Genomic DNA, 21,683 nt, shown 5'->3' with positions numbered 1-21,683 from the left:
ACAACACAGTACACTCAACCAAGTCTGAAGCTTTTCCGGTCATTTAAAAACCATGACTCTCTTCAACTGAACAACTGATCCAGCCATAGTACAGTAATAGCTGCATTTCAAGATTAGACGAGCATTAATGAGGTTTGGAGAAGACGTCTTAAAGTTGCGATGCTTCAACATGTCGACACGCAGATAATTATTTGATTTTATTATTAGTATTTGAAACACAAGAACATCATGGAGTCAACAGATGTTGACGTCTTGCGGTTAGATGGAACCAAGTCAAAGGAACATCTGTTCCACTTTGTCTACGGCGACATCCTGAATAATATCCCATATCCATATGCTGAGCTGGTAATACCAGGTAGGGAAAAAAGGGTGTGTGTGCTCAAGTATGCATGCATATCCCCTCATCCCATTTGCCCCCGTCTGAGCGTGTGACCCTGTCTGTGATGACCTTTTACGCTGCAAAACCAGACGACAAAACATTAAAGATCTATGGAGGCGTCTGCCTTCATTGTCAGTGTATCTCGGTGTGGCTGCTATCTGGCTGCGATTCACAAGCACGCGTAGAGAGCTATTTGTATGATAATGTAAAAACAGACTCTGTGGACCGGCTGCTTTTCTGCGATGCCATGCAGGAGACAGCTGACATAAGCACTTATTGAACCCCGCCAACGGTTCAGTCGAAATGTGAGTAAATGCAGAGGGATAGAAAGGAGAGAGAATGAGGAAAATGGCTGGCGCTGGTGCTTCGCCATGTAAATGTCAGCTTCACAGGCCCCCCCTCCCTCCCCCCATCTGCATGCTTTAAGGCTTTTCAGCATTTTGAAAGAGAAAGAGATTACAATCACGTACATGATGCGAGTCTCTTGTGCTTGTTTCAGCGACCACGGTGACCAGATTAATGAAGTCTCCATTCCACCCACTCCCACTCCCACACAGTCTTTAGAAGAGGCTTCCAACACATTGTGGCTGATGTGACATGATATAACACTCTCCTGAATTCGTATCTCTTTGTCGAGGAGCCTTTGCATAATGGGAATGTACATAGGAACACTCAGGGCCCCAGAAGCCTGTCTGGAGACATTACCGACAAAAGGTTTCATCCAGAGATAAAACACTAATGCACGGTGAGGGCTGGCTGAGCGTGTGCCATCTGCACCAAATATAAGATGTTCATTAGTTGTACGTTTGTTGGAGCAGGTGGGAGCAGAGTAAAGTAAAAAGTCCATATTTTGGGATTTTAAAGCATGAATTGTCACACTGCGTGGCCTCTCTTGGATTAATCAACATCATGATTCCATGAACCAACCTGATACCAATGCATTAAAAAAAAATAAACAAAAATTATACTTTTTTTCTTTTTTAACCGCTGTATACTACTAACCCTGTATGGATGGGATATGATTGCTATCATTGCTGTATGGCCTGGCTCAGTTAAACCCTTTGTAAAACAGGAACAAATACAGAGAATGAATGCCATACAACTTTCTTTCATTAGCTACTGTTGACAGGCAGACCTAACTGAAAAAGAACCTAAATAAATAAATCTAGAAATAAATGACTATTCCAAAAAAACTGTGCATCCACAATGTAGTAAAATAAAAGACTGTTAAATAGTACAGTAACACTATAAAACTGTAGTGAAACTGAAATTTGCAAAACTAATGCCGTCCCTCGAAACTGAAGCTTTGCGTGCAGCCAATCCCAATCCCAACTCGTCAAATCCTGACGTCAGTGTCTCTCAGCGTCACATACCAAAGCAAAAATCCCCCTTTAGCGTCTGTATTTGCGGCGCTGTAAGACGACGTAGTATTAAGAGAGACAACAGTAGAGAGTAGTATGACGGACCGAAAATCTGCTTAAAGGTCCCATGGCATGAAAATGTCACTTTATGACGTTTTTTAACATTAATATGAGTTCCCCCAGCCTGCCTATGGCCCCCCAGTGGCTAGAAATGGCGATAGGTGTAAACCGAGCCCTGGGTATCCTGCTCTGCCTTTGAGAAAATGAAAGCTCAGATGGGCCAATCAGGAATCTTCTCCTTATGAGGTCATAAGGAGCAAGGTTACCTCCCCTTTCTCTGCTTTGCCCGCCCAGAGAATTTGGCCCACCCATGAGAGAGAGAGAGACATCATGGCTTTCAAACGAGGAAAGTGGCAGTTGGTCAAGGCCATTAGGGGACCACTAAGGTCTATATAAAAGAGACTTCAGATACAGTATTAGGGGACCACTAAGGTCTATATAAAAGAGACTTCAGATACAGTATTAGGGGACCACTAAGGTCTATATAAAAGAGACTTCAGATACAGTATTAGGGGACCACTAAGGTCTATATAAAAGAGACTTCCGATACAGTATTAGGGGACCACTAAGGTCTATATAAAAGAGACTTCAGATACAGTATTAGGGGACCACTAAGGTCTATATAAAAGAGACTTCAGATACAGTATTAGGGGACCACTAAGGCCTATATAAAAGAGACTTCAGATGCAGTATTAGGGGACCACTAAGGTCTATATAAAAGAGACTTCAGATGCAGTATTAGGGGACCACTAAGGTCTATATAAAAGAGACTTCAGATACAGTATTAGGGGACCACTAAGGCCTATATAAAAGAGACTTCAGATACAGTATTAGGGGACCACTAAGGCCTATATAAAAGAGACTTCAGATACAGTATTAGGGGACCACTAAGGTCTATATAAAAGAGACTTCAGATACAGTATTAGGGGACCACTAAGGCCTATATAAAAGAGACTTCAGATACAGTATTAGGGGACTACTAAGGTCTATATAAAAGAGACTTCAGATACAGTATTAGGGGACTACTAAGGTCTATATAAAAGAGACTTCAGATACAGTATTAGGGGACCACTAAGGTCTATATAAAAGAGACTTCAGATGCAGTATTAGGGGACCACTAAGGTCTATATAAAAGAGACTTCAGATACAGTATTAGGGGACCACTAAGGTCTATATAAAAGAGACTTCAGATACAGTATTAGGGGACCACTAAAGCCTATATAAAAGAGACTTCAGATACAGTATTAGGGGACCACTAAGGTCTATATAAAAGAGACTTCAGATGCAGTATTAGGGGACCACTAAGGTCTATATAAAAGAGACTTCAGATGCAGTATTAGGGGACCACTAAGGTCTATATAAAAGAGACTTCAGATACAGTATTAGGGGACCACTAAGGTCTATATAAAAGAGTCTTCAGATACAGTATTAGGGGACCACTAAGGTCTATATAAAAGAGACTTCAGATGCAGTATTAGGGGACCACTAAGGTCTATATAAAAGAGACTTCAGATACAGTATTAGGGGACCACTAAAGCCTATATAAAAGAGACTTCAGATACAGTATTAGGGGACCACTAAGGCCTATATAAAAGAGACTTCAGATACAGTATTAGGGGACCACTAAAGCCTATATAAAAGAGACTTCAGATACAGTATTAGGGGACCACTGAGGTCTATATAAAAGAGACTTCAGATACAGTATTAGGGGACCACTAAGGCCTATATAAAAGAGACTTCAGATACAGTATTAGGGGACCACTAAGGCCTATATAAAAGCATCCAAAGAGCACCATGTCATGGGAACTTTAAACTCTTTGTGAAACACAAACAATAAACATGCAGACAAGTCCGTGTGGGTCTGTGAAACCTTGAATAGATCAAATTGAATGTTCTTTACGAAGAAAGCACAGTCCCAAGCTCTTGTTGCGTCGTAGCAGACAGAAATGATGCAAGATTCTGAATTGCTCGTAGTTCCAAGGCTGCCTGACCCTTAGCTAGCACTGACCCCCCAACCTGTCTTTTGGAGAGGAACCTTGCAGAGATCTTGAACAAATCACATCAGCTGTATGTCGTGCTTACCCACAATCCTGTTAGGTTGTGTGAGACTTTCATGTCTACCAGTGGGAGAGAAGAGGTTTTTAATACCAAGACAACAGCGAGCAGCCGGGGCTTTCAGCTCTAATACTCTCCATCACCTCATTAGCAGGAGACAGAGTGTGTGTGTGTGTGTGTGTGTGTCTGTGTGTGTGTGTGTGTGTGTGAGTGTGTGCGCCTGTTGATGCTGTCACTCGGCTGCCATTATGCTTATAACAACCCACACAGTGGCAGTCAGAGTCAAAGAAGAGCCATTATTAATATTTTTCCTCTGAAATGAGGCTCATTTTCTTTTTTGAAGAAGAAGACGCGTATGGACTCTGATTGTCTGCGGGCATTGAGGTCCCCTTTTTGGGCACATGAAAGCAGACAAAATGATTTCTATTACCGGACATTATCAGGCGCTTAGCCGAGAGATAGCAGTGGTAATTCTCTCTTCTTCTTTTTTTTTTTTAGTGTAAAGGTCTTTTTTGTGAAATTCAGAGCTTTTGAGCAAGGTAAAAGAGGGAAATGGATTCATTAGCCTGGAACGGATCCTCCGGTCAATAGCCACATTTTGAAAACAGCTTTATTATTCACGCTGTGTTGCCAAATGAAATTCAGTCAGTGACTTATCAGAATCCTTTCAGAAACTAGTGGCTTTACCAAACCTTCAGGGAACGCGGGGGGCTCTGATTGTTCACCGGGCGAGACTCTCTGTGGTCTGAGAGCCGATCCAGTCGCTATTAAGTTGGGTTTCAACGGCCTGGGCAGCCATTCGAGGGACGGTGATATTCAGGCTCAACAATGACGCAAAGACGTAAATGCAGAACGAGTGTGGAGTCAATGAGCTGTGAGCTTCTCCCCCCCGCTTATTAATTCTGCTTCTATTCCCGGCTTTTCTCATTTGCTTCCTTCAAGAGTTGTTCCATTTTGACCCTTCCCCCGAGGACTGGAGTCAGTGCCACTGCATGTTTTAATCACGTTCCTCCTTCATCCATATAGACTAGGAGAGTCCAAGTGGAGCAGACTTGAAAGAGAGAGCGAGAGAGAGAGGCAGAGATTACCCACGCACATTCGCCCATGGGTTTGCAGCTACATATAAGCCTACGTACATGCTTGGACATGCTTGCCACATAGTCTCGCGGACCGCAATAGAATGGAACGGCATGGACTGTGGAGGAGGCCCGAGCTTCCTGCTGTGTTTGTAATGGAGACACAAAGCTGGGAAATTGGATGAAAAGCCAGCGCTTGGTCTCATTTTGCCGCATGCGGCAAGGGCTGTTTCCCCCCCCGTTCCTGCTTTGCCACCCTTGTGGCTGCATTAAAGCCAATATCACCCAACTCCTTTGTAAAGAACAACCGTGAAACATTTAGTCCATTCCTGTACGGTTACTTTCCCCACAAGACGTCCACCTGTTTTAATTCACGATGAATTTACAGCGTGGCTATCTGCAAAAAGCAGATTATCCCCAGGACAGATTGGAGGAGCTTGTGGATCTTTTACCTTTTTAGGTAATTACTATTACTGCAGTTGTTTTTCTGCTCCACAGGGGCTGAGTAAGTGACGCAGAACTCCTGAGGATAAAAGTACATTTGCCACAAGGTGTCTTATCAGTCGGGGGCTAAGTTTCCACATGGGGTCTGGGGTCTGCCAGTAATTAACACAATGACTGGCACTCTTTCTCTGGCACTCTGCCTGTGAGGGATAAGACTATTTAGCTGTAGTCGAACTCAGATAAGGACTAATGTAGTGTGAGAAGCCTGACTGCTGTGGTTCATTGCATTGGTATTGTGTCAGTGTGGTCGGTTTGTGCTATTGAGCTGTTTCTGTCAACATGTTGCACACATCAGCAACAAAAACGCACAAATCAAGTGTTGTGTTCAGAATTTTCAGAAGAGGGCACAAAAAGATGACGTGTGTCTGTTACAGCGCTGTGAAATCTAGTTAAACTGTGGCACTTTGGAGCAGTTTCCCACCTGTTGCGTCACTTGTTTTACTCATTTCACTTTGACTTTTGAAGTTAAGTTGGTTTCCTGTCTTTGGCCGTCCATCCATTTAATACATGCTAAGAGAGCGTTGTGGCGCCGAAAGAGCGCTGTGGCCTCCAGGTTCAGCGGCACTGTGTTTTTTGCTGAAGCCCCCTGTGTTGGCACCCCTGCCGCACCGCCACACTATATTTTTTTCACACGGACGAGATGAAATACCATCCAGGAAATCCAGTTTAAATAATGCATTCATGAGTTTGGGCCCGGTCACAATAGCATTTGTAACATATATAACATTTCAAACCCCAAATCAATGAATTCTAATGGAACTGCCTCACTCAGCGGATTTGCTCACAGCAAGGTGAATCTGCGTGGAGCTTTCACGTAGAGTTTGACTTTGTTGACACACAAATTCTCACCACGGAGCAATGGCAAACTGTCTCCGCATTGTTCACCTTGGATGGAGCTGAGACCGGGTGTCCTAAATAGAAGAAACTATCGTATTAGCTGTGTCGTTTGTGAGACAGGAGTCGATCACTCAAATATGTCTCTGGAATGAAGTGTGTTCACTATCAGACATTACTGTCTGGTGACCTCCATTTCTTACAGAATAACAAGATTGAAAGCTAGCTTGTAGTTAGCGAAAAGTCCCCTTTCTGAGGGTCCAGGAGGGGTTGGCCATTCGTCATTTTTGTCAATTTTTCAAACAGACTGTCCAACAATCATGGCCGCTTTATGCAGCGATTGCTAAGGTGTGTAGGTATGGAAGCAGCTCTCCTCTCCTACTCCTGTCACGCATAGACTACACTTCTCATCAACGTTCATTTGATAATCAATCATTTCATATGGTACAAAATCACAGCCACCGTTGGCTGGTGAAGTGACGACCGGTCCCATGACAGTTACGTTTAGCGGTCTTAACAGTTAGATTTAGCCGAGAAAAGGTGACTGTGAGCCGAGTACAGCGCACCGTAAAGTGACAGTCGTGACAGGAACTGTTACAGTTAGGTTTAGCTGATGAAAGGTGAGCATCATGTAGCGACGACAGTTAAGGCACCAAACTTTGTGGTTTGGGTTAAAACACCGGCCCCCTTAAGTAATCCTCCTAGGACATGAACACCTGTTTCCTGGGTGAAAGTCTTGTTTTTTCCTTAACTTCTTCTGGGACATGAACTCCGCTCCCCTGCTAAAAAGTGTGTGTTTTAGGACCCAAACATCTCCACCCCCCCCGCCCGACATCGTTTGTGCTACATACTTTTACATTCATACTTTTTGCATCTATATGGACGAATGGTTCATGAGAACAGCCTGTGTTGGATGTGTCCTCTCTATTTAATCAAGTTTATTTGAAGCATATTGAACCCTTAACACACATTTACACCCTCGAGCAAATTTAACTTTTTTACCTAATATTCCTAATATGTCAGTGTGCGGGAGAGGACCAGGGCACCCAGGGGAAACCACATAAAAGCTCCAGCCAAAGGGCTTGGCTTCAAACCCAGGACCTTCTTCTCACCACTGAGACATTTTGGCGCCCCGCGGAGGACATACTTCCTTTCACGCAGTGGGAAACGTTCAGGCTCAGGTGGCAAAGCGGTCGCCAGCCAATCGAAAGATTGGTGGTTCGATTCCTGGCCCTGCAGTCTACGTGTTAAAGTGTCCTTGGCAAAACACTGAACCCCTATTTGCCCCCGATGCTGTGTGTAAATGTGTGTGAGTGTTTATCTGATGAGCAGGTGGCACCATTTACGGTTGCCTCGGCTATGAATGTGTGTGAATGGTTCCTGTACGTTATGTAAAAGCACTTTGAGTAGGAGTTAAGACTAGAAAAACTAGGGTTGGGTACTGAAATCGGTACTTTTCTGGGAACCCACGGATTTACGTTAAATCAAACTGTGCCAACACCTGAGAGCGTGTAAGGGCAAGCATATCTGTCCTTGCTGCGTGTTGACAGAGAGTGAAACTACGTCGACTCGGCAGTTTGTTCAAGTCACAGTGAGTGACGGCAATGCCGTTTAAGCTCGTTACGCTTTCAAAACTCCACGCAGATGGCGTTCGCTGCAATATAATATTAATGGCGAGCTGAAAGTCATCATGGAGCGGTAAATAAGATAAATAGGTTTGAAATTATCTTTATGACTGAAACTATTTTTCGTTATTACAAAGTGAAATACTGAGAAAAGGGTACCGTTGGGTGCCGGAACCGAATTTCAGGTAGCTGGAAAAAATGTGAACAGTACCCAACCCTATAGGCAACACATCCAGTCCTGATACCCCATGATGTCTCTGCTTACTAAACCCCAGAGTTAGAAGGAAAACCCCTCCTCTAGTACTCCACATCCTCCTCCTCCATCACTCTCCAGATCTCTCCCAACCCCTCTGACCCACCTCCAGGGACGTTGTATTTGTTAATCCGCCCTGGAGAGCGAAGGCTTCTGCCGGCCGCCAGCTTGTATAGCCCACACCATTAACAACATGACAGGAGGAGTTAGCTTGACTGGCATGTTTATTGTTCTGTTGACTGGGCAGTGCTAATGAGGCCTGTGCGCAGTGCTGGGCCAGCAGGATTACCCCAGCACCACAGGACAAGCACAAACAAGACCCACTGTCACTGACCATTTCCCTGAGAGCACACACTCGACACATGAACACACACACTGGACTGCTGCTGCCTTCAGGTGCTAACACTACGCTCCCCCCCCTCCTAAGCTCAGGAGTTGCAAATGCAATTCCTTGATGCCTTTGGCTGGAACAAATCCAAAGTGGTACAAGGTAATTTTGGGATTTATATCCGAGGTCAAGCAGCGCTTCTTTGCACTGTAGCTGGAAAATGAAGAGGAAATCAGCATTATGCAGATAATTGAGGTTTTAACCTGTGTGTTGTCTTCCCGGGTCAATACTATTTTTTTGGGGCATTTTTAGGCCTTTATTTGTATAGGACATTGAAGACATGAAAGTGGGGAGAGAGGGGTGGAATGACATGCAGCAAAGGGCTGCAGGGCGGAGTCAAACCTGCAGCTGCTGTGTTTAGGAGTAAACCTCTATGGGCGCGCGCAATGTTTTTGTTGCTTTTATTGATGGTTTTTTTTACACGTTAATGGCACCAACTTATTAATAACACTAGTTTTACATTTGGTACTCATGGTTGATAAACCTCGTTTATATGAAATTAAACCTAATTCTTGTGTTTAAAAAAAGCAGAAATTATGCATTATTTTGACTAATTGATGGATGATGAGTTGAATGAATTTCGATGAATTTCTTAAAGTTACCTTTGGATACTGTTTGCCATGCCAGTATTTACAATATTAACACGTAATATTTGTTAAATAAAAATATGTGTCAAACCATTGTGAATGAAGTATTGTGGTGCTGCAGAGACGTCCCAGTCTAACGAGAATAATGATACGAAAATGATTTTAATATCCAATATCGGGATTCATATTGCATCGCATAATCGCAATATCGGTCAAAATAATCGCAATATGATATTTTCCTCATATCATGCAGTCCTAATACATTTACAGGATGTTGCAAAGCTACATTTGACTAATTGGTCTGTTTACCTGCATAATGTCCTGATCAAAACTATTTCATTTTGTAACAATTAGGGAAAATAGAGACAGATAAGACGATACGATACAACTTTAATGTCAGTTCACACCAAAATTAATTTAGCGTTCCCGAATAGCTCCGCTCCAAAGAAGGAAGAAATAAAAAAAGTTAATCAACAATCAAAAATCAAACAATACATATAGTACAAAGATGAAGACACATCAACAGCCATGACAAAGAACCATGTTTCATGATATCCTGTTGAAGATCCCTGGTGTAGAAGACGAGGGCGCTGGGTTACGTGTGTTGGTGTCTCTCCACCGTTGTAGGAGATGTTAACTGAAACACATCCGACATGCTAAGGCACATTCGACAGCATCACTGTAAAGGAATTAAGTCTAAAATAATCAAATCTGACTCCAATTTATTAATTCCCGCGCCTTCTTTCATCGGACTTGAGTTTACCACAAAACAAGGATCAATCTGAGACGAAGAGTTCAGTTAAGCAAGTTTACTGAAGTCCAGCAGTTAAGTTTACAGAACACAATTGTGGATTCACAAAAATGAAATTAAGTTTCCCTAACCGCAGACAAAGTATACGGAGTTCAAGTCAGCAAAGTCTATGTCAGATTATGAACACCGTCTACTCATCTCCCTAATCTTTTATATCTTGCTTGAAGGCGTCCCCCTCCTGTCTCCCTCCTGTCTCCGGGCAGATCATCCAGCTCTCACACACACACACACACACACACACACACACACACACACACACACACACACACACACACACACACACACACAAACTGACCCAGAGCCACCCCCTCCCGTTCCACTTCTCCGTTTGGTACGGAAAAACATACACTCCCATTCCTGAGCTGTAAGGCAATCAAAGCTTAGGCTAACTATCTCTGTGTCCCGGGTGTATACATTATACAACTTTAATACTGAGAATAACACATCTAGATTATAGAAATATTTCTACATCACCCAGATGTTCAACTGAACAAAGTTCAATTTGTTCAATAAAATAATGTCGGAAAATCATTTTACTTTTCAGTTTTTGTATTCAGCAAGCAATTTGTTGTATTTTATCAGTACACAGAAAGCAGCAGAAAGGCAGAACTTGGGCACACTTTAATATCTGTTTATTTATCGCAAGTCACATCGTTATCACCATATTCAGCAATGTTGTCGCATATGGCATATTTCCCTCATATCGTGCAGCCCTAAATGGTATCTGACTGGAGAATTAGCGCCACCTACTGCTTACGATACAATATACTTTATTGTCTCCTTAGGGAAATTTTGGACTCCAAGCTGCACACATAAATTATGCCTTGACAATTATACACCAAACAAAGCTCCAGTAACAGTCACAACAATATAACCTTTATTTATTCAGGGAGGACCATTGAGAGCCAGCTATCTTTTCCAACGACCCACTGATTATAGAACAAATAAAAGAAATAAAATAAAAACAAATAATATAATATAATCATAAAAATAATCTGATCATAAAACAATACCCAAATTACAATATGTAGTAAAGCAAAAAACACATGAGAATCACTGATAAGAGGGCTATTAAAAACAAGAGCAGTCCCTATGTAACACGTATTTCCCTCCCCCACCCAGTAAGACACCATGTAACTGTTGCACAATCTCTACAGCTTCAAGCAGCATTGTTTAAACGTTGGACATGTTCTTCAGCCGATTGTTTGAAAATGTGGTTTAGAATGTGTGTTCCATTTGGATGGAAACCAGAAAGCAATAGACCCTGTAGCCCTCGAAATAATGCAGCCCATAATTGCATTCCGTCCTGGCATTCTCCCCTCCCTTTGCCCCACCCGGTTTAATGCATTCACTCAACATCACTCAATACATGTGCCTCGTTTTTTTGCAAACGTCCGTTTTCTTTACAACATTGTTGATGCGGAGCATATTAGTAAAGCCACTGTACAGAAGAATGTGACTCGCTCTGAAACGTTTTTTAAACATTTTTGTAGTGTTCCCTGGACACAAACCAGTGAGAGACATTAAAAAGGAGTCCCACAGTATTGCAGGTGAATGATATGAACCCTTGAAAATAAAAGATTATGAATTATAATTCTGTTAATGATGGTGCTGCAGCCGCAGAATGGGATTAGTAGGCCTAGGACTTTTATAGATTATAGGTTCAATACCATTTCACCAGTAATATTATACTTATGATTAAATATGATATTAATACACTATATTGGAACTTACGCATTTACTCTAGCAGCAATTTTCTTCCACGCAAATTCTCTCTCTTTTGCAGCAGCCACTGTATTGCTTCTTTAATGAAATACATGTTCAAAATGTTTGTGTGACTTTTCTTTTTTTGGTTTTCAGATCCTTCTGAGAAGCTAATGTCCTTCATTGTTCATGTATTAGATCACTAGGGTTAGGTCTCAAATTCAACACTTTTTAGGCACCGACCGAATTGCCTCTAAAGTATTGAGTATCGAAAAATGCCTCGTCATTCAATACCCAATTTCACTTTCTAAGGAGTAGATCTCATCAGCGACAGTGTGTCAATCAGCACGCAGCATGCTTCTACCAAGATCTAATAATGTCTGTGACTGGCTGTCTAACGTAACACGTCGTAGTGATACGCAGGAAAAACTCTACGTTACACAGAGACGTCTCACGTAGTAGGAGCTGGGACATTATTTGATGTTAAATAATGTAGTTGTTGAACAAGTAGAGGAAACGAAGCTTCTTGGTGTTCTCTTAGATTGTAAACTATTGTGGACAAGACATATAGATTCTCTTGTTGCAAAGATGGGGAGGAATATTTCTGTTATAAAAAGATGCTCTGCTTTCTTAACACCACGCCTAACCAAACAAGTCCTGCACACTCTAGTGTTATCACATCTTGACTACTGCCCAATGATATGGTCAACTGCTGCAAAGAAAGATCTAGGAAAGTTGCAGCTGGTTCAGAACAGAGCAGCTCGTCTTGCCCTTCAATGTCCAATTAAGTCTAATGTAAACAACATGCATGTTAAACTCTCTTGGTTGAAAGTTGAGGAGAGACTTTTAGCTTCACTCCTGGTTTTTGTTAGAAATATGAATGAATTAAAAATACCTGATTGTTTGTATAGAAAACTTTCATTTAGCTCTAACACACATAATTACTCCACTAGACATTCCACTCGAGGTCTTTTTAAAGTCCCAAGAGCCCGAACAAAATCAATGCAACATACAATATTGTATCGAGGAATGGTTGCTTGGAACTCCCTTCCAGTTGAGATTACCAAAGTGTCTAATATATCAAGTTTTAAAAAACAAGTAAAGGATCATTTAAGGGCCAGAAGACTGTAACCATAATTTTTTGTATTTAGTTTATGTATAGGAAGATTGAAATGTAAACAAAGATGTTATAAAATTGAAATTTTTATGTTCTGCATTTGTGTATTCATTATGAGATCTTATATTACTATTTATATACATAGAAAGAAATGTGTATATCTGCAAGGAGACAAATATTAGTTATCTTGTTTTTAAATTTTGTTTTGTTTATCTTTTCATTTGTAGTTTGTTTGTTTTGTCTGAAAATGGAGTTTTATGTTCTGTGTGGACCCCAGGAAGAGTAGCTGATGTTTTGCATCAGCTAATGGGGATCCTAATAAAATCAAATCAAATTATATAAAAAGATTTGTGCAGTAATCTTATTCCTTTTTCTTTCATAAAATTGGCATCGAAAAAAATTATTGTTTAGGAACCGGTACCAAAGTCACAGTATTGGTATTGAACATTTCAAACGGTACCCAGCCCTGTAGATCACAATGTCAGGGTAAAGAGTAGCACTGCATCCATTTCACAATTTAAAATGGATTTGCCCAAATGAAACCGAGGGAAGTAGACACAGTGCACCAGGTAGCCTACTTTATAGCATGTCATTTCAGACACAGCCAATCTCTCCCAGATCTCTCCCACTGCTGCAGCTGCAGCTGTCCAAGGTCCTGATCTCTCTGCAGCGTGTGCTTGTCTCTATAAACAGCTCTGCTTTCAGCATAACAATGCTGTTTCCCAGCCACTGACTGTTAAACAGTAATAACATAGGCATTGCTGTATACAGCGATTGGTAAGGTGTGTAAGTGAACTATCTGTCCTGCCTTCTGTTCGGTCGGCCTCTTTCTACGGTGGCCACGAGAGCTCATTACACTGGAAATTAGAAAAAAACACAGAAAAATGAAGAAACTTATTCCCCAATTAAACAAAAATACAACAATACAATACAGATACAATACAGAAACTAGCTAGAAAGCAGAGGTGGGGGGGATCACGCACAACATAACAAAACATGCAAGAATTAAACCGCCCTTCTAATACCACCATGGATATAGAGCCACTCAGCCAGCCGTGCCAAAACACTTAAATATTAACTCAGTATTCAATGGAAAATAATCTCAAATTGAAATAGCACAACGTGGTGTCAACATAAAAAATCCTGGGGGGGTACATTTTGTCACCACCGGGGACAAAAACAGCTCAGTAGAGGCAGAGATATGTAGACCAGAAAGGGTGAAATCCCACGCATTCCCCACCCCCCTTGGAAAAATCACACCCTGCAAGTAGCACATAACACATACTGTTTCCAGAGGACACTAAGACTAATTTGCTTTGCTTTGAGCTCTCAGGGCCACCGTATGTTTCACTTGTTTAGTAGCTGTAGTATAGTGCAGTTGCTCCCGACAGCTCTGGGAGTTAGAGAGTGAGTCGACTTAGTTTCTTAGTGTCTGCTTTCTCTTTACGTCCGCCTCGGCCCCTGAATGTTTCTGTGCACTGGTGTTACAAACACATGCCTTCTAATCATCTTTCATACAAGCCAGAAACTGCATTCATATACATTTTTGCAAAGATGTATGTTATATTCTAGCCCCTACGCTTTTATTTCTTTAACCCTGAAGCCTCTTAGTTTTACAATCTCCCAGTTCCCTTTGGCTCAAAAAACAATGACAACTTTTTCATAAATGTGCTGCACATGGTCCCTGTCCGGAGCTTTTAATACAAAGCATATCTCCTTCTGTTCACAGACACACCAAAATGTCTGTTAAAATGGCCCCCTAGTGAGTAAACAAGATGGAACCTGCAGCGCCGGAGCACCGTCTCAAATTGAGAGCTAGCAGAATATGACAGCTCCTTTAATGCTGCTCTTAGACATTCATTATCATTAAGATGTTTCCATATCCGCTTAAGTAAGCATTTGTCCCCAAGCTGTTAGGTTTCCGTTAGTGCTCTCTCTCTCTCTCTCTCTCTCTCTCTCTCTCTCTCTCTCTGCGGGTGAATTTGCAACCCAGTGTTGCGTCAGCAGTTACAAAGGGAAGGCACTTTTTATATTTTTTTCTTGAGGCTCATCCAAGGAATTGATGTACAGGATGCATCTGGGTCTTTGGGAGCGGGAGAGAGCAGAAGAGAGAGAAAAGCCGTGTGTCTTTGCGTGTGTGTGTGTGTGTGTGCGTGTGCGTGTGTCCATTTCTCCAGTTCCCTCCTGTTTCCCAAAGACTATTACTCTAACTTTTCATCCATATCCAGTTGACAGAATAAAGACATTTCATTAAGGCTATCTCTGCGCCTGGGTCTGTTTAACGAAATGCATACTAGCCAGCAACACTTGGTTTGTGTGTGTGTGTGTGTGTGTGTGTCATTAGCTGTCATTGTAGTATAGTCTGTGGTATATATTCATTTTCCTGGCTTGGGTGCAGCCTTATCTCCTCTGGGTGTGTCTGTGTCCATATAATGCACTTTGATGCCAGCATACTCCGAGCTGCTCTCCGTAATGAGAACGTATGTCTCTCCAGGCTTTGGATTTATAACTACATGTCTATCTGTGAGTTACTCGGCGGTGGAGGTAATTAATGTAGGGCTTAATTGTCCGGGTGAGCGTCTCCTCAGACCTTGGATCCCACCTTCAACCGCAACCCTGAACTCTAATAAGCCCACAGGGACGACCCAGCGTGCACCTCAGACCCAGCCGAGGCAGCCGCATAATTAGTCTCCAAACATGGCCTCACACAGCCATGCAGAGGACAGCGCTCACACACTGTTAAAAAAAGGCAATTTTTTTGGCCCGCAATACAAAACAATTAGGGTTACACTATACTTGAAGGTATCTACATATGAGTGACATGACATTATCATAAACATTATAATCGTAATAAAAGACGTAACGCGTCTTTTAGTGTCATTCGGTTTTTGTCATGGCAAGTTATGGTTAGGGTTAGATTTAGGGTTCAGGTGTCACGACTGTGTCATGACGCTGTCATGTGTTCATGACAGTGTCATGTCACTCTTATGTAGATACCTTCAAGTAAAGTGTTACCAAAAATATATTTTGTCCAAGGGACTTGAAACATTGCGTTGTTCTGACTACTATAATTGCAAGTTGCCAGTTGATATTAGATGGAATAGTTGTTAGGAAATCTTGATATTAGTTGTTATAAAAACTTAATTTTGATGGGTGATTTTGCTGTGTATGTCTTAGCCCATGTAATACATATTACATATCCTTTACATACATTTACACATTAATGGATAATTGGATGGGTCTACAGGACACAGCCCCAGGTTCCCAAAAGGTCAGGGGGCCCCTAAGCAACAGCCTTTGTTAAAGTGACTGTTACAAGCATGGGAAGTCACAGCACTCAATCCAAAGAAGGGATGTCCTGTTCACTTTTTTTATCCTGATGTTATAACACAGACTATAATACATGTATCAAATTAGAAAGGCAATTTGAACCCATTTGACAGCCGGATATCTCTGCTCAAAGCCAATTAAACCTGCAACACTGGGGTTCCTTTTATGGCTTCCTATAATATTTTGTTTAGAATATGATCGCACCTTTCAACAATAGTGCAATTCAAAGACATAAAAATACATTAGGACCACATGCAAAAGAAATACAACACAAAAAGAGACATAAATATGATTTACAAAAAGATTTTTTTTCTGGTATTTAACTCATTGAATTAGCCAAAAACATAATTATATACCATGATATAACATTACATATACCCTGATAGACGCATTATGTGGATTTCAGGAGAGAACACTTGCAAACACAGAGCAGTGGGCAGCGCCCGGGGACCAACTCCAGATCTGAGCCAGTGCCTTGATCAAAGGCACTGACTGGAGAACCTAGTACATGTTTTTTGATGGTGGGGGAAACCGGAGCACCCGGAGGAAACCCACACAACCATGGGGAGAACATACAAACTCCACACAGAAAGGCCCCGGAACGACCTGAATTCGAAACCAGAACTTTCTTGCTGTGAGGCCACAGTGCTAACCATTGGGCCACCATGCTGCCTAAGCTGGGACCATTGTGATTATTGTGTTAAGTTGGCTGCTCAGCTGCTGTGAATGCTGCTCGTCTGTTCTTTTTCTTTTTGGTGTGCCAAATATGCCCAACCAATATTCCGCCATGTGAAATCCTAACTTCAGTTGCCCTTTTGATAAGAATGTTTGATGAAGTCGGGCAATGAAACAGAAGCCTCCCACCCTCAGTTGCCCTTTTCACTTGCACATTACACATCCACTCTGTCCGACATCTGCAAAAGGCCACACCATATATCCCTGTCCACTTTTACAGCTTGCCAATAAGAAATGGAAGTGGCTCTAACGCTCGCGAGCCACCTAAGTAAAATTTAGGAGTACCCGAGCTACAGGATGGTGTGTGTGGATTATTGACAGAGGTACTTGTGCCTGCTGTGAGTGATGTCCCATGCTGCTCTAGTTGCATTCAGGCATCTAGCGATGGCTAATAATTATGTGTACATTTACGACAAGGGGCCCGGGTTTAATGGATGGATTCGCTCACACTCCAATTCCCATTCTGCACATGGATTTCCTGTCATTTTCATGAAGGATATTGCATCAGAAGAGCGCTCGCTCTTGCTCGCGCTCGCGCTCTCGTCTGTTTATTCCTACTGGTCATTCTGGACGGAGAATTTTCGGTCAATGACCGGAAACTCAGAGCTGCCGCATTTATATTATACAGAACTGGCTAGGATTACCTGAGACTCCTCCTGCAATGCACTCCACTGCTCCGGTCTTTCATGAACATCAGGACTCAAGAGGCCAGTCTGCCAAAGTTCATCAAGCTCCTGTACAAATGGAAGAAATGGAGAAAGTTTGTTGTAAGTGACTGGCGAACACACATCTAGTCTCATGCCACCGCTGCTGCTGCTGGACTGGCATACAAATAAAGCAGCAACTTTCCTCCTGATGTGTAAGTCAGCATGACGCACAACATTGTACTTGAGGTCAAGTTTAGAGACATATCTCATAAAAGCTACAGTATTTATTATTTTACTTTGGTGTGGTGCAGGTCAAATTTTTTTTTTCACTTTAAATTTTTATTTATAGTGTCAGACCATAACCGACATTCTCTCAGGACACTTTACAGATTAGGTTTAGACCACACTCTATAACTTGCAGAGCAAGCATTTGTTGTGACAGCGGCAAGGAAAGACTTAGTATCTAAGTCAACGTGTTGACAGCTCACAGATAGAAGGCAGCATTAGCAAGCAAAGCTTTTTGTTGCAGTCTGAGGTCTTACAGTGTGTCATAACTTGTCGGTAACACTTTACTTGAAGGAACAGGATGACATTATGTCAAGTTGTCATAATCAAGACAACCCAAACAATGTCAACTTGTCATGACAAAAACCGAACGACACTTAATGACAGAAGTCCTAAATGTTCATGACTTGTTTATAACATTTATGACACATTCATGAGAGTGTCAAGTCATAGTTATGACAGTGTCATGTCACGATTGTGTCGATACCTTCAAGTAAAGTGTTACCTTTATGTCTGTAGCACAGTCACCACTCTCTAGCTATAGTGAACCTATGTGTCATCTTTGATCGTTAATCAGTGAAGGAATAACTCTGGATGGTTATTTCAAAGTGATGTGAAAAATGTTTATGGTAGAAAGGGTGGTGGATGTTGCCAGAGTCTTGTAGGACTTGTTGACAAGGGGTGGGAATCACCAGAGGCCTCACGATACAATATCATCACGTTATTTATGTCATGATACGATATTATTGCAATTTTCTGCGATGCATTGCAATTTATTTCGTTTTTTCCAACTTCAAATTTTTCTCAATTTCAAATGATGTCCCCGAAAGGAAACTTTGTCAAGTCTGTTTTATCTAAAAAGATACATTTCTCTGTTTGTTCATCTCACTTCAATTGTATTGCTGCAAAATGGATTGTCAAGCAGACAAACTGAACAACACATACAGTATATAATAATAGATCCATACTTGACGTCTGTGTGTCGATTCAGTATTGCGATAAATGTTGCGATACTATGCTGTATCAGCTTCCCCCCCCCCACCCCAAATGTGGACTTGCTACGTCTTTTGCTTTTGAATCTGCGCCATAGTGTCTGCTCTCCCCTGTTTCATCGCGAGTTTGCATATTTTCAAATTTCAAATTATCTCTGCTTTTCTTGGTAAATCTCAGTGGAGCACAATTCAAGCGACTCATCTCTGCGCAATACTGTGTCCCTAAATAGATAATGCTGCTTTAGGCTCCAGCAGATATTGTAGCAAAAAATATCTACTCTGCCTCTTGCTGGAGTAGAGTGCGATAAGCATTTGGTTCCCACCCTGCTGAAGGAAATTAATTCTTGGTCCCGGTGGCCAAGTCTTACATAAGAAAATGACTGGCTGAGATGGCTATCACACCCGCAACGCTGACATTCTCTCACTGTGCAATGCTGTCCTCTCAGTCTTATAGTACATGTGTTAGCTGATTATAAGCTGATTCCACTGCTCTCACATCTGTAATACGTCCTCTATCCAGAGGGAGGGTTTGAACAAATTGCTAAAAGTCACTGCAGATTAGTTTCACCCACTTAGCTTTTGGATTCCCACCTTGTAATTGCCAGATGTAATATGAGACTAGCAATCTATATGCTACTGTATCTTCAAGATAATAATTTGAAATGGGGGAATGAAGATGGATGACAAAATGACTTGTATGACATATAAGGAAGTTGTGTTTTTGTTGTCATAATTCCTCATTTAACATTTTACATTCAGTGGACAGACATACAAAGAACAGAATGTTATCTTAATGTAACTAATTGTTAATGTGTTATCTTGGCTGTAGTCTATATCCACCACATTCCACTTCCGGGATTGCGCCGGTGCCGCTGGAAATTCCGCCGGATTTCATTCTTTTCGGCCAGATGTCAGTCACCTTCCTCTTCCTTTGTGTTGGCGTTCTAAATTCCGGTGGATTCATGAGGACTATGGTTAACTGCTCCTCAGATCTCTGCAGGGTAAATCCAGACAGCTAGCTAGACTATCTGTCCAATCTGAGTTTTCTCTCTTGATTGGTTTAAAGAAATGCCAATAAACCAGAGCACGTTTTTCTCCCATCCTGGAATGCTGTGTGGACTAGCCAGACCCTCCTTCGCAGCGCTGTGGAGGAAGGTCTGGCAATGTGTGACTAGCTTGGCTATAATATGTAATCTCATGAAATATAGTCCATTTGGTGTGCAGTCATCAAACTTTGATAACGTGGATATAATGTAGTTTAATTAGCTATATTTCTTTGATTTTTAGGGCGATGCTATGAATCCCTTTTAAATGGGAACTCAAATCAATTTAACCGATACGGGGAGTGAAAGCAGACTGTGAAATTGTCGTATAATGTCTTCTGTGGCTCTGGAGAAGCTTCGTCAAGTCTGAGAAAATTTGCACCTGATGATGTCATCATCAATCCATGTCATCAAGGTTAACTTGACCTAGGTTTGGAGACACATTTGAAAAACCGAAAGCCTGCGTTTTCAAAGTGGAAGCCTGAAGTTTGAAAGAACAAAAAAACATGATGCAGTTGCATTGTAGGATCTAATGTTTTAGTTGGGGACTAAAAGTATTTCTGCCTTTGCTGCATTGATTCTGATCATTGTTCCTCAGATCTGTCTCCTGTAACAAGTGTTCATGGAAGTGCAGTACAACATTGCTGGAATACACATTTAACTTATTTCAGCTTGATCTGATTTTACATGAATATTTATGAAAAACATATACATATACTAACCTTAACAAACAGGGTACATGTATAAAGCTGCTAAAATTCTCCATAATGACTACTTTAACTTTCGACACTAAAGTACATTTACTGTTACAATTATTTGGTAACACTTAACTTGAAGGTATCTACATTCCAGGCGAGTTTCAAGTGAGCAACTTTATTTATATAGCACATTTCAGCAACAAGGCAATTCAAAGTGCTCTCCTCTTCAAAATTTCAAAACATTAAATACCTTGATCACACCCAAAAAAATAGATAATAATGATGATACACATCAAGAATAAGATTCTGTCAGAAAATCTTGTACACTTTAGAATTAGAAAAAGATTTGAAACATTAAAATAAATAGAATTTAGGAGGAATCTGCAGGTTCAATCCCAAAGTATTTCCTAAGCCCACATCAGATAAAACCCTGCTAATTACATTTCTCCCACTGTGGGTCTGGCAGGACTTTGAATGAAAGAAATGCTGAAGCACAAACTGCCCGTCGCCCTTGGTGACCTCGGCGGAACGCGCCCCTATCTCGCCGCTGCAGACGCTCAGCCCTTTGAACAGCCGCTCTGTCTTTTGTGTTGCAGTGCCGTCGTTCTGGGGGCTGGTGAACTCGGCCTGGAACCTGTGCTCGGTGGGGAAGAGGCAGTCGCCAGTTAACATCGAGACCAGCCACATGATCTTTGACCCCTTCCTCACACCCATAAAGCTGAACACGGGTGGACGCAAGGTAAGAAACACAAATGCGACACACACGCACACTATTCTCTGTCGGCTTGATGGATGCTGGGGCTTTGTTGCATCTTTTAGATGTTGCACTACACTGCTATCGCGCTTGCCGCTATTGTGTTGGAGTTGTTTCGGTGCTGTTGCAGTTTGATAGGGTGTGGATCCCTGATCGATGCCTCCCGACCGCTGTTTGTTTTGGCAGACAATGTGAGCTATTTGTCCAGCGAACACAGCTGGAGATAAAATAGAAAACAATTCACCTATTCAGTGATGCACAATGGTTGTGTTCTGGTTCAAGGAAAAGCCTTGACTTTATCTTAAGGGGTTTGCAGATGAAACCCTGCAACCTAACAGTGGATTAGTCAAGCATATTGTTTATTATTTCCTCCTGTACAGTGGTGTAACAAGGCCAGTGTGTGTATCCATCCTGTGCCATATGACAGCAGCTAATTGGGAAGCCT

At 41.8% G+C, this 21,683-nt stretch overlaps 1 protein-coding gene across 1 annotated transcript in view; it reads left to right on the top strand.

The window, feature by feature from the left end:
- The window catches only part of ca10a (carbonic anhydrase Xa), a 268,931-nt gene that overhangs the window by 84,609 nt on the left and 162,639 nt on the right, over positions 1-21,683 (top strand). The window contains exon 3 of the mRNA XM_028567863.1: positions 21,081-21,223. Within this exon, the coding sequence (XP_028423664.1) occupies positions 21,081-21,223 (143 nt within the window). The remainder of the gene's footprint in view (positions 1-21,080; positions 21,224-21,683) is intronic.

This window comes from Perca flavescens, chromosome 21 (genome assembly GCF_004354835.1).
Source record: "Perca flavescens isolate YP-PL-M2 chromosome 21, PFLA_1.0, whole genome shotgun sequence".
Classification (NCBI taxonomy): domain Eukaryota; kingdom Metazoa; phylum Chordata; class Actinopteri; order Perciformes; family Percidae; genus Perca; species Perca flavescens.
The sequence above is the reverse complement of the archived record's forward strand: the minus strand, read 5'-3'. Positions and strand labels throughout refer to the sequence as shown.